At 50.9% G+C, this 14080-nt stretch overlaps 1 protein-coding gene across 2 annotated transcripts in view; it reads right to left on the bottom strand.

The window, feature by feature from the left end:
* The window catches only part of GPC3 (glypican 3), a 130315-nt gene that overhangs the window by 26294 nt on the left and 89941 nt on the right, over window positions 1–14080 (bottom strand). For both annotated transcript variants that reach the window (XM_061353228.1, XM_061353229.1), the window contains exon 6: window positions 13943–14063. In XM_061353228.1, coding sequence (XP_061209212.1) covers window positions 13943–14063 — 121 coding nt within the window. The remainder of the gene's footprint in view (window positions 1–13942; window positions 14064–14080) is intronic.

The following is a 14080-nucleotide window of genomic DNA, read 5'->3' as shown; positions in this document are numbered from 1 at the left end:
AAGGGGCTACAAGGGTGCTGGAGAGGGACTCTTCATTAGGTACTGCAGTGATAGGACAAGGGGTGATGGGTTCAGACTGGAACAGGGGAAGTTCAGGTTAGATCTAAGGAGGAAGCTCTTCCCTCTTCACATCACCAGTTCAAACTCATTGCACCACTGCTCTAAAACCAAGGCTGTCGTGGTAGAAGGGGACCACAGCCGGTCAGCAGCAGGATGCTCACTCCTCTGCAGGATGCTCACTCCTCTGTATCCAAGGCATGGAGCAAGCCAGCCGGGACCCCACTGTGCAGCTCAGCAGCACAACTTTCATTCCTTACCCAAAGCAGAACAACTTTCTGGCAGAGAGAATTAAGCTTTGGGATATTTTCAGCTTTAATAAACTCAGCGGGTGGTGAGGGAAAAATCAGGATTTTTCAATTGTGTGTTCTCCAGCATTAAAGTTACTGAGCATTTCTTGTGTTACTACTTTTTTCTTGGCATGCCATAAATTAGCAGCTTCATTTCTCCCCCTTTGCAGAAACAATAAACCAGGAACTGTCTGAGAAATGCCGCATGGGCCCCGATTTGGGATGGAGTGAACGTGACATCCCCGTGCCATGCTGCTCCTTCCTTTTCCAGGACAAGGCTCCATCCTTGGCCACACGCTCCCCGGCTACTGACAACCACAGGGAGGTTCAATTGGCTTTGGGAGAAGTGAAGCCTGTGACACAAAACCTACTGGCACCATTAGCAGGAGACCTGGTGTGTGGTGCAAATCCCACCCTGCTCCAGTGATGCTTCCAGACCCAGGAATGCTGTTGGATGCCTCAACTTTGGCTGCAGCAGCAGCCACAGTCCTGCACATCGACCATTATACAACCTCCCCCATGGTCTGCACGCTTTATGGAATGATGTTTGGTGGACTGAACATAAATTGCCCATCCTTAAATAGCAAGCAGAGCTGACTGTACCCTAACATTACCGTTTATTCATGTCCTGTGGTTTTAAGCCTATGGTAAGAGGCAGGAAAATACATAGTCTGGTGATCACTAAAGTAGTATGTAACAGAGAGATAACTTTAACTTAATCACAGTTCACCCAGCAGTAAGAATTTACAGTTGTATCTTCTGCTCTTTGCTAAACCATAATGGCAAAAATACACTGTAATGTACCCGATGTAAAATACAGCACTAACTGTGGGAGTCCGAGTGCGCGCACGCATCTCTGAGGTGTCTGCAGGGCATTCGTCTCCCATCTCCACAACCACTATGGCAAGAAACTTCCTTTGCTCCTGACTACAAGCTCCAATGGCTCAGCTACGCTATTTCATGGTACAATCATAGAACCCCAGCCTGGTTTGGGTGGGAAAGGACCTCAAAGCTCCTCCAGCTCCAACCCCTGCCACAGGCAGGGACCCCTTCACTGGAGCAGCTTGCTCCAAGCCCCTGTGTCCAACCTGGCCTTGAGCACTGCCAGGGATGGGGCAGCCACAGCTTCTCTGGGCACCCTGTGCCAGCGCCTCAGCACCCTCACAGGGAAGAGCTTCTGCCTAAGAGCTCAGCTCAGTCCCCCCTCGGGCAGGTTCAAGCCATTCCCCTTGCCCTGTCCCTCCATCCCTTGTCCCAAGCCCCTCTCCAGGTTTCCTGCAGCCCCTTTAGGCACTGGAGCTGCTCCAAGGTCTCCCTTACAGGTTTTATTTCCACCCAGATAGGGTGGGCAGTGCCACGGTATCTCTGCTGCCACATCAGCCATCAGGGCATCGCTCCGAGGGACCCCAGGCAGCCCTGGCTGGTGTCCACACACATCTGTGTTGCTTGGCTTGTCCTGTGGTCTCCCTACAGCTTAAAACCCAAGGCAGACACAAACGGTGCACGGAGCCTTTCTGCAAGGGAAGCCCCCCAGGGCATCCCAACATGATTTACACCATTATTCATAACCATACAGTGACCAGACAAAAACAGATGCAGCAATGTGGGGGGATGACTCAGCTGGATTTGGACGGGCCACTGTATGTTGAAATCTTTATCACTCCTCATTCTTTACAAGCACTTTACCCCGAGCTCACCATCCCACCAGCCACCTGGTCTTGTTTTCCCAATTCTAACATAAACACTGAGAGCTGCAACATACTTTTCATCATTAATCTCCTGTCTCTGAAAAGAAACCAACCTTGTGTTTCTTGGACCATCGTTGAAGAGCTGTTTTCTCATTCCAGAGGCTACACCCATGGTATTGCAAATATCAATGTGAGCAAGACCCAAAACAGCCCACAAATTCAGATTGAATATCCGCAGTGAGCTACAAGCACTGTGCTCCTTCAGGGCAGAAATCCTCCTTTTCAACACGCTTAAAAGTAAAGTTACTTTTCAACACGCTCAAAGCAAAGAGAACAGGCAAACGGATTATTAAAGGGGAACAGAAGACTTCTAGAAAGGCATCTGATTCCTGCATGAGTTTAGGGGAGGAGGCTGAGTGATATTTGTAATCTTTTGGTGGACAGAGCTGTCATTTAATTTAGTTTGCCTGACTGAAAGAATTTAACAAGAAGTGTTCCATGGAGTTTTGCTGAAATTCCTCGCATGTTTTTAGTAAGCCCCTGGAATACGATCAAACCTAAAAAGCTGGAGAGGCTGGAGACTGAACTTGAAGCTAAAATAATAGTCAGTATGCTTAATAATCAAATATTCCCATCCAGCAGAGAAAGTGCCTTAGTGCAGAAACTCCCCTGGATCCGCAGCCGTGGGTCCATGTGCTGTGTGGCATCTTGAAGGGATGCTGAGTTGGGAACTCAACCCAGACATAAAACCCAGTCCCTGGCTCTGCTAGAAACCCCTCAAAACTCAACCAAACTCACCAGAATGACTGTCCCCAACACTTGGGATGCCTTTCTTCAGGAGCCTGGGCAAGAAGGAGCTTGAGAGGAGCAAAGGTGCTATTTCCCTTGCTTTACACAAGCCGCCTGCTCCAGCCACATGCTTCCAGGTACCTGACGCAGACCCCACTGGCTCCTGACAGGTCAGGTTTTCCTATTTTAAATTCCATCCTGCTTTAAACACTGGGTTTGAGGGCAAAAAACCTTAGCTCTTATGGGCTATCCTGACCTTGAAATCTGCAATAATGAGTAATTTATGGGTGGCTTTTAAATGAGGGCAGTATCATGGGAGACGTGCAAGATTTTCACACGATGCTGTTGCCTGTTAACAGCTCATTACACTGTACAGAAGTATATTCCCATTATGAAATACAGCTGGGGCTGGTTTGCTCACAAAGGTCATTATCTGATCACAGGCAAGAACGGGGGGGAAAGGAACCCATTGGAAAAGGCTGAAGTTGGGGACTCTGTGCAAACTCATGTGTTTTGAATTTTGTGGCCTGATCACACACAAGCATGCAACAGCAGAATCGATTCTCTCCACTTCCTCTGCTTATGAGCCCTGGAAATAGCATGGAAAAAGTTATCTTTTATTAGCAAATACTTTATTATTTAAGCAACCCTTATAATAGGACTCACTGGTGCTGTCCCCTCTGCTTCCCTATCACCCAGCTCTCATTGATGCTGCATCTGGACAGGGGCCTTGGTGCACAGGACCATGCCCTGGCAGAAACTCTCTGCAGCATCAACAGCACCGTTACCATGTCCTTCTTTCCAAGCTCCAGAGAACTTTCCCCTTCTTGAGCAGCCACAATTACAACGCCTATTACAGAAAAACTCAATGTTCCTGGCACCAAGCATCAAACACCATTTGGAAGTGAGGAGATTTGAGACTTCTAAAAGTATCTGTAAATGCCAGGAGCTGTACTTCTCTCTCTACAGACGTGTGCCCTTTCCTCCCTGCCCTTCTGACCACTACATTAGCCCAAGGACAGAAGAGCCCATTTTGGCACAAGAACACCCATATTGTGGTTTCCCTTAACAGCCCTTCCACTTGGATGCACCTTGGCAGCACAAGACATGGCAGAGAAGAAACCTGTTCCTAATTGTACTCTGGTTTCAAGCTCAGCACAACAAGGAGTGATTGCTAATCAGATGTTAATAAAGTAGGAGCAGGCTTTGGAGCTGGAAAAGTCATTTCAGTGCTTGGAAAAACAACGAGTTGGGCACGTCAGCTGTTTTATCAGCTGCTCTGAAAGCAAATCCTGCACGTCCCTGTGCTGAGGCTTGAGACATCACAGGTTTCATACTGCTGAAGCTGCACTCGTCAGATCAAGCCCCAGGTAGCACCTTCTACCTTCTATGGGCAAGGAATCACCCAAGGATGTGCTCCCCATGCACCAGACTGGGGTCACTCCTGCTCTGGGGCTCCACAACAGCCCATGACAAAGGGTGACCAAAGGGGTGAACCATAGAACCCCAGCCTGGTTTGTGTTGGAAGGGACCTCAAAGCTCCTCCAGCTCCAACCCCTGCCACGGGCAGGGACCCCTTCCACTGGAGCAGCTTGCTCCAAGCCCCTGTGTCCAACCTGGCCTTGAGCACTGCCAGGGATGGGGCAGCCACAGCTTCTCTGGGCACCCTGTGCCAGCGCCTCAGCACCCTCACAGGGAAGAGCTTCTGCCTAAGAGCTCAGCTCAGTCTCCCCTCGGGCAGGTTCAAGCCATTCCCCTTGGCCTGTCCCTAAAGGTCCTTGTCCAAAGCCCTCTCCAGGTTTCCTGCAGCCCCTTTAGGCACTCGAAGCTGCTCTTAGCACTCATAATACCACCTCCTGGAGCAGGAAAACTCCTTCCTGTGCATCTCTCAGGGGCTACCAGCACAGCAGGACCCCTTTTACTTCTTCACAGGCTCCAGAGGAGATGCTCTCAGCTGCCTGTAAATCAGTTTTCCTGGTCACTCTCCGGATAGCACAAAGAAGCTGGTGACACAATGAATTACTGGCCCAAGGGTGGCCCTACTTCAGGGATCATCAGCTTAGGTCCAGATTAGCTATCACAACTGACACCATCCCAGTGGGTAAAGGAAGACAGATAAAGAGCCCTCAGTGCTGGCAGTAATTAAAACGAGCCTGCCCTGGCCACTAAATCTCCCTCAGCAGCAGAAGGGGCTGCCAGGCCGTTATGAATGGCTCTGCTTTGGCGACAGGAGGCCGATGCCCGGGACAGGATGTGGATGTGGACACAGAGGTTAAGCCCTCCCTGGCACGGTGCAGGCAGAGGGACGGCTCCTGTTGCTGTCCCCAGGCAGGGGAGCGTCACTTCCCCGACCCGAACAAATGCTCATTCATCACAGGGCACATGCGAAAAAGAGATTACTCCGGCTTTGGGACCAGCTCCTTCACCTTAGAGCCAGTTCCTTCCCCTTCCACCCTACAGCTATTTCTGGCTTGTTTTGTGCCGTGGTAGGAAGGAACAGGCCGGGGTGGGTGCCAAGCAGGGCTGGGGACCTGGGCAGTCCCCATCTGCTTCTGGCTCGTCCCCTGAGCCCCAGAGCCATGCTGAGGCTGGAGAAACACTGCTGGTCTCTGAGCTGCTACAGCTCCTTCTCCTCCTTTGCATTGCTGAGACCAAACTACCCCCAGTCCTTCGGCATCTCTTCCTACACCGCCATCCACCTCCATCAAGCACAGACACCCCTCAAACACCAAACCCAGTTAAACCCATCACTGATTAAGCCACTAAACCAAGAAAGTCACCAGGAGAGCTGTCCCCACCAGGCACATCCATGTCGGTTGATGGTGGAAAAGGCATTGCAAAGATGCTCCCTTCCTTGCTACCTGGAAGGCCTGTCTGCCTTGACCCCTTTCCACCCCATTTCCTCGCTGGTATTGTATCCCTGCTCCTTCTCCCCACAGTTTCTCACTCACCTACCAGCAGCCCCAGCTGCTTTCTCCTCTCCTTTCCAACTGCTCTGCGTCACCAGGCAGGAGAACCTGGACCTCTCTCTCCACTTGTCAAGCAGCCACCCCTGCGGTGTTGGCAGATGGGTGAAGGAGGGGTGTGGGAGCCTCCATGGGCCAGGACCCATCACTGCTGTTATCCATATTTTCCATATTTTGTTTTGTTACGTTGGAGCAGAGCCTGCTCTGCCATCCATACACTGCTCAGGAAGGCACAAAGCACACGTCACCAGAAGATAAAACATGAGACGACAAGCAGAACACGAGCACAGGGAACAAGAGGACAACACGGGTAGAGGTGGAGCAATCAACCATCTCACTGCCATCACACCCTTCAGGCATCTGAGCTAGAAATGGCCTAGAAGGAAGGTGCCCTGAATGCAAGAGTGTCTAGGAGGACATGTAAGCATCATATAATGGTTTGGGTTGGAAGGGACCTTAAAGCTCCTCCAGCTCCAACCCCTGCCATGGGCAGGGACCCCTTCCACTGGAGCAGCTTGCTCCAAGCCCCTGTGTCCAACCTGGCCTTGAGCACTGCCAGGGATGGGGCAGCCACAGCTTCTCTGGGCACCCTGTGCCAGCGCCTCAGCACCCTCACAGGGAAGAGCTTCTGCCTAAGAGCTCAGCTCAGCCTCCCCTCGGGCAGGTTCAAGCCATTCCCCTTGCCCTGTCCCTACATCCCTTGTCCCAAGCCCCTCTCCAGGTTTTAGCCCAGACAGCTAACGTCTTTCTGCACACAGTAGTAAGACACCTTACACTACCCTCTCCATCAAAGGGATGCCAAACCAGTGAGTGCTTTCCATTCCTTCAACACAAGATATACACAAACCCATAGCAGGCTGAGCAGCCAGGATCTGGAAGGACACCTCCACTACCCATGCCTGGCTGGTGCTGGGGAGTAGATATACATTAATGCCTCTGGGAGAAGAAAACGCCATAAGCGCACCTTGTTCCCACTGCAGACAGACTGGTTTGAAGTGGTAGAATTGTAATGGAAAAATGCCCAGGTCCAACCTTCCCAGCACATGAAGCAGCCAGGGATGGAGTGGGAATCTCACAGGCATCCCAGCAAGGCTCCTGTAGCAAAGGCTGGGAAGGCAGCTCTGACCTCTGGCTGGAGCTGGCCCTCCCTGCCCACAGGAGGTTCCAGCACTGCTTTTGCCACCCTTTCCCTGAGAACATCATCCCTGTGCTGTTGCACCAGCCTGGAATCATAAGGAACATTATTACTGTTAACCAGGCTTCTTCTCAGGAACAAAAGCAATCAGATCTGTCCTGTAGCCAAGCAGACAACAGGTTACTTGCCGGGCCTGCTCTGGAGGATGGAGATCAGCTCCCTGAATCCCAGTCCCCTCCCAGTCTGGACCACACGTGATGCAAGTCAAATTTTGGAGCGAAAATCCACATGAATGAGAAACCCATCAACGACCCCACTAATGGCAGGGATCACTGCATGGCTTTTACTGGCACCATCAGGGAGGACACCTCCTTCCGACATCTACTGATGGAGTTACCAGCCTCAATCACAGCAGATGTGATTAACAAGGCCCAGAATATCTGTAATTAACTGTTAACTTGGTATCAACAGCTCCACTTACACCGTGTTTTGCTGCACAAGGATTCCTCCAGGTTTGTTTCCTCCACAACAGGATAAACTCCAGCGCTGGTACAGGATGTCTGGTGTTTGTTTTAAGGCACCATCAGCTGCATGTTTTGAATACAAAAGCCAATGAATCCCCTTTAAAGGTAGGGTTTTTCCCAGCTGATTTCCACGGCATTGTTTGGAGTCTGCTCCCTGCAGGACACACCTGAGGCACCTGAATCCCTGCTGGCTCTGAAGCCACGGGGGCAAAGTTGAATCCCTTCTCCTGCACAAGACCGCGGGAACCGGGGAATTCCAGGGAAGGAGAAGGTCAGGCAAGACCATAAGGTAAAACAGGCGAGAAGCTTCAGCCCAGATCACAGCTCTGTGTGAAGACACACACGCAAACACGCTGGGTCCAGTTAATCTGGCTGTCAAAGAAACCTCATTGTGGGTGACCTGCAGATACCTGCTCCCACAACAGCCCCAGCAAAGCTGGCGTGTTTGCTGATATGGTCCTGATGGGTGATAGTTGGCATGGGCACACTTGCAGCACTGGGTGCAGTTCTGATGTCCTCACCATCAGAACATGGAGCTGTTGGAACGAGTCCAGAGGAGGCCAAGAGGATGATCAGGGGCTGGAGCAGCTCCTGTATGGAGACAGGGTGAGAACATTGGGGCTGTTCAGCCTGGAGAAGAGCAGCTTCTAGTGTCTAATGGGGCTACAAGGACGCTGGGGAGGGACTCCTCATCAGAGACTGGAGCAATAGGACAAGGGGTGATGGGTTCAAACTGAACCAGGGGAAGTTCAGGTTGGAGATAAGGCAGAAGCTTTTCCCTGTGAGGGTGCTGAGGCGCTGGCACAGGGTGCCCAGAGAAGCTGTGGCTGCCCCATCCCTGGCAGTGCTCAAGGCCAGGTTGGACACAGGGGCTTGGAGCAAGCTGCTCCAGTGGAAGGGGTCCCTGCCTGTGGCAGGGGTTGGAGCTGGAGGAGCTTTGAGGTCCCTTCCATCCCAAACCAGTCTATGATTCTAAGAGGAAAGGAGAAGGCTGGGTTTAAAAAGCAACCTGACAGTCACATATGTTCAAATTCAATGAAGTTCTCATTACAGAGGATCACATTCCCCCTCATTTAACCGGCCTGGCAGAATCCTGGAATTGCCCCTTGCACACGGAGTGCGAAAGCATTTACCTGGCGCGTTACCGAGAGCTGAGGCATGGCTCAGAAGAATGAGGGAGCTAATCTTTAAATACCAGGCCTAGACTTGGTGGAGCTATAGATTATTTGGTGTAGTAAAAGAAGAATTAGCTGATCCATTCCAAAATGCATTTATCATTCAAGTAAAACTCTTCTGTCATTTTAGTTAATAGCCTTAGTAAGAAATAATTGCGATGTCTGGTTGCTTTCAACAGCGTGTGGTTTTAATATTCTAATTGTTACAAACTGTTTAATAATGTTCACAAAAGGCGTTTCCAAGTAGTTATTGTCTTTACGAACAGTTCTTTTGAGGACCTGATGAATTCTATTGCCGCTCTGCAGCACTCCAGGCATAGCAGTGTTAACTGACTGAATTCAAAAGGGGGGAAATAACAAAGAGCAACTTGTTTTGGTGCAATGGAAGGGTTGTATTTTCAAGTGTTAAGTGTTGTGCATCACTTGGTTTAACAATCTGGCAGCCTGTGCATTTTTCCCATTATGATGCCGCTTCATCTGGTCGGGAAGCTGAAATACAGCGGGAGTAATAAAGCTCACAGAGCCTAGCAGGGCACAGAGGAACAGTATCCCACCAAATCCCTCAAAGTCACGGAGCTTGCTGAAGGGGAAATACAGTCCTGAAAACTCCCCAGCTCCCCGGGGTCTCCCATAATGAACTTAATAGTTTTCCCTGCTTTGAGCTGCCTGGGACAGGGTCTGGTGAAGCAGCTTCTGGGGACCCCACATCTCCCCCCCTGTGCCCAGAGAGCACCGCCTGCACTGCTGGGGCAGCCCATTCCCAGGTTCCCTGTGTGCCATGAGTGGGATCCGCATCCCACCCTGAGCATCATCGCCCGTGGTGGGGTTAAACCCCCGTTGCCGGTCCCTGATGCTCCATCACCCTCTATTTAGAGCAGGGGAGCTGTGAGAGGCTGAGGCGCAAGGGCACCGCGCCGTTCCCAGCCCTATCTTGTTTAGATTTGATTCCATCAAGTTGTGGCCTTTTGGCCTTTTTCCAAATTAACTTCTGGGTGACCTCCAGCCTGCCCTCTCCCAGCGGCCAGGCCGCAGGGAAACAGCCCATTAAACCTACAAACAAATATAGGACACATGGGTTGATCAAACCAGCTCCAAGCGCCTATTTAAACACCAGGGCTTGCTTTTCTGTAAGCTTCCAGTCTATTTTGTCCTTGGGCATTTGCACCTCTGGGCCTCCTTTGTCTTTTCTGCTTCCTTGCCACTAAAGCTCCGTGGTTTATGCCTTGTAAAAGGTCTAGGTTTTGTTCTCATCCCCCTGTAAACCCCACAAAGAGGGACACGAGGCTCTTTCACACAGGGCTCACCGCAGGACCCGGGTCTTTACACCAAGCACGTGAAGAAAGGCAGCGAGATCCTGCTTGGGGAGCAGCTGTAATGCTCCAGGAGATTGTGTGTTCCCCTCATTTCCAAGGAAATAAATCAAACGGGGTTTCTCAGGGTCTGGGAAGGCACATTGCCTGGATTCCAATCCCCAAAAGGGTTCTTTTTTTTCAAGAGCTTATATGGTAGTTAGATTTCTGGCTAGAGAATATGCAATATGATAAAAACACAGTCCCTATACGGGGCAATAAATTACGGATTGTTTGATGTGGAAACCAAGGAACTGTCAAACTCCAGTGTATCTGAAATATTCTAAATGAGCCCTTAACTCGAGTGTCTGGAAATGTACAATATGTTTCCAGGCCCTTCAATCTTGTAAAGATACATCTCCCCCAGTTAAATTTCCTTTTATGGATCTTATTGTTCATTTTTGGTGGGGTTTTCCCCCTGCCTTTTCTTCCAAAAGTGCCCTCTTCCTCCTAGAGGTGGCCCTGTGATAAATACCAGCATTTGTCTAAGCATAAAAAGAGATTGGGACTGGGAACAGGCTTAAACAGGTAAGGACAGGGTAAAGCATCTGCTGTGAGCAGAGCCCCATAGCAGTGCAGAGAGCACACGAGTCAGCCTGGGGTGCAGAGAGACAGGAGGGAAGACCAAGGGGGTCACATTGGCTGATTTGGTACCCGCAGTCTCTATCCCTGCTGCATCCTCACACCAGCAACACTCAGGTCTGCTCTCCAGAGCCTTTCTTGGAGGAGGAGGACCAATAGAGGGTCACCAACATGGGAGGGCACTCAAGACACGCGTATGTCTCCCATCCCCATGCATATGTTAAAACCTGAAGCTCATCCCCATCTGACAGCCATTCAAATGCCCCCGTGGTGGGGAGAAATTCAAATGACCAGAGGAAACAGCTCACCTTGCACACTGCTTTTTGCCCACAGATGCTACCAAGTCCCAGTAAAACCTGAGCAAGACCTTGTCCTGATACCAAATAACCTTTCAGTTTCAATATAGTTTCGTGCGTAGGATGAGTGAAAACCCTTCTAGCTAGAAACAGACCCCATCCACACTGGGAAATAAAAGTCAGGAACCGATTCCAACTCATTTTCCTGGAGGTGACCCTTGGCCTCCCAGCTGAGATAACAACGTTAATATTTATGGATGGGCTGCTCCTGCCTCTGGGCAGACAGCAAAAATAACTTAACCCCAAACTCGGTGGGCATCTAGCAGAAGTTACAGAAGAAATTAAACCAATAACCCTTATTTCCAACGTGGCATGAAAAATAGCACCAGCCCCAGGCACACGTTCGGGTGAAACAGAAATAGGCTGAAGGCTTGATAAGGTGAGGGGGACCCATCCTGAAAGCACTGTCTTGAGCCAGCACTACTCGTGCTTTACTCATTCATTTACTTTAGCTTGATGAAAGGTGTTTGAACCAAACTAATACAATCTGGCACATTTTTACTTCCCTTTCTCCTGGATTAGGTTTTCTATGCTCCTTTCAGTCCCCATGTTCTAACGCACAAACGCCAGGCCCATTTCAAACTGCAGAAGCTCCATCAGAACCCATCACGGATGTGCACACTTACCCAGATTCAGTTGGAGGAGACATGAACTAACAAGTGAGCAGGATTTCCACACAGAACATTATTTGCCAGACTCAAGTGGGCTCAAAACCATGGTGTGCTGCTAAAAGAACACACACTTTTCATCTGTGTGAGCAGCCAGCAATAAAGTGAAGCCAAGTCACTGGCAAATTACAGACATTAGCAAGAACCTACAAGTCAAGGCCATGGAACCCTACAAAAATCTCACCACCTAGCATGGGTCCTGAGCCTACCCACAGCCGCAGAACCCAAGCTGCATCTCCAACACCACACACTGGGAGGAAGTCATCACATGGTCCTAGGTTCATAATTCACTGGAAGTCCTGCAGGGAATCCAGTTTGCAGCCCTGAGCACCACAAACACTTGAAAGGATGCTCCTTCCTCCTAAAGATTCTGGATGTTGGAAAGCCCTTTGGGTTGAGCTTGGTGGATGAGGAGATTCTCACCCTTTCCCAGCCTGGAGTCCCCGCTGCTTCCCAGATCTGAAGCCAACACCTGAAAAACACAACTGTAATCCAGCCAGAGCTGCTGCTCCTTCCACATTTCCTACTATTCAGTGTTCAAGATGCATTCCAGATGTGGAGGAGAGCACAAAACTTCGGTAGGCCAAGAAAATGAGTGTGATGCTGAGCTCTGACACCCAAATCCCAGCTCTGCAGTTACTTTCCCAGTGTATAAGCCACTCACCACGGACCCTCCACAGGAATAGCTGGGTTTATAACTAGTTCTCACAAATTACTTAGTCCTGATTTTATTCTCAACTCCCCCTCCTTCCCCAGCACAACTTCACAAGCGGGTTTGATACCTTTCAGACTCCCATTTATGCCATTTAAACCAAAATAACTCACCTGCCCCCCCTCTCCATAACACGTTCTAATCCGATGCTGCACACCGAGGAGGGGAAGCACTGGGAAAGGCCATGACTGAGTTGACCATGCTCACCCCTTACCACTGTTTTCCTCCGAGCAGCAGCTGACAAAGGCACTCTGCTGCTGCAAACAGCTGAGTTCAGCCCGGCAGTGTTTACCCAGGGTCTCTCATTCCGCACATCTCCACTCCTCAGCAGCCTGAACTGTTCAGCAAAGACCTAACTTGACCCAATCTGGCAGCCAGCGTTTCACAACCGCTTTATGTCAGCAGTTTCAAGTACACTAATAACCGTGTTTTGTTCAGCGCGACTTTCTCACTGTGAACGGCAAAATATCATTATCACCTGCAGGTTGAAGCCTGCCCTCTACCCCATTTAATAGGGAGCTGATGATGCTTTTTTTCTCCCCCCCCCCAACAATTATGGGCTGTTGGCAGATGGCACAGCTTGGCACAGGGAGGCACAGCAGGATGCGCTGCCCACATCGGCTCCTGCATGTCGGGGTGCTCCCAAGGACCCCGCATCCCTGGCTGCATCCTGCTTGCAGACAGTGCCTAATGAGGCGTGCCTGTGGCGGAGGGCACGGGGGTTAAAGTGGGAACTGCTGTGAAAGCAGTCCCTGCAGCGGTGCAGCAGGAAAGCAGAGGTTAGCAGAAAAGTCGCTAAGCCAGCAGCTCGGAGCCCACCCGGCCGGGAAGCAAAGCTGGGCTTAGCCCCGGGAACCCATCACTGCCCCAAGCCTTGTGCTGGAGCAGCCCTCAACAAGGTCCCCACCAGTAAGAGCTCTCCTGGGAGAGCCTGGGCAGCGCAGCTGTGTTACCAGCCTGGTATTTGCCCTGTGAGGTCCCAGTGCTGTGAAAGCAGAGAGGTCCAAGCTAGCAGCCCATGCACACATTCCCTCTCTGAGTTACTCCTCGATGCAGAGAGCGCAGCAGAGCCCAGAGGCAGACCAGAGCTCAGCTGGCTCTCTGCAGACAGCTCTGGGAGGGTAACAACTGCAAGCTGAACACTGCACCGAGGTGCCACCTAACCCCTTGGCAGCAGCAAGCCTTGTTCACAGGCTTAACGTGGCCTGGCACAATGGGGAGAGACAAGATGCTGCTTGTCCCAGCAAGGATGCCAGGTCTGAGATGGTGGGAAAGAAGCAGTGTGAAGAGCCTAATGCAGCTCTGCCATGTCCCCACTCGACATAACTTGTCCCAGCAGTGACTGGGAGTGGATGCCCAGGGAGATAGAGCAAAGAAATGGGTAACCCTCCCTCAAAAGCACAAGGAATACCAAAGGGGACTCCTCCAACCAGAAGGGACATGGGGCACATGCCGTGCAAACCCTGCTAGCATGCATGCATCAGGACATGCCACTGCTGGGAGCCTGGTACAGCGTAGGGCTGAGGTGGCATCACTTCACGCCCTGCTGCTGAGGATGGAGATAACCTCAGTGCCCCAGGTTGTCTGACCCAGCATGGGGAAGGCCAAAGCGATTTGGAAGCCAGGAGCCATCCCTGCTGGCACAACAAACCTGGTTGATGTGTTTCAGCTTGTCAATAATCTGGCTGATCACCGGCTCGGGACCTTTCATCTTCCCCTCGGGATTGCCAGGCTGAGCTTTTGCTCCATTCTTTGTGATGTGGGGACTGTACCTGTGGGAGGGAGAACA

The sequence above is a fragment of the Neopsephotus bourkii genome, unplaced genomic scaffold, assembly GCF_033783945.1.
Source record: "Neopsephotus bourkii isolate Nb327-2 ecotype Australia unplaced genomic scaffold, CSIRO-AGI_Nbou_v1 NB_668, whole genome shotgun sequence".
NCBI lineage: Eukaryota > Metazoa > Chordata > Aves > Psittaciformes > Psittacidae > Neopsephotus > Neopsephotus bourkii.
This window is presented reverse-complemented; position numbering and strand designations above follow the sequence as displayed.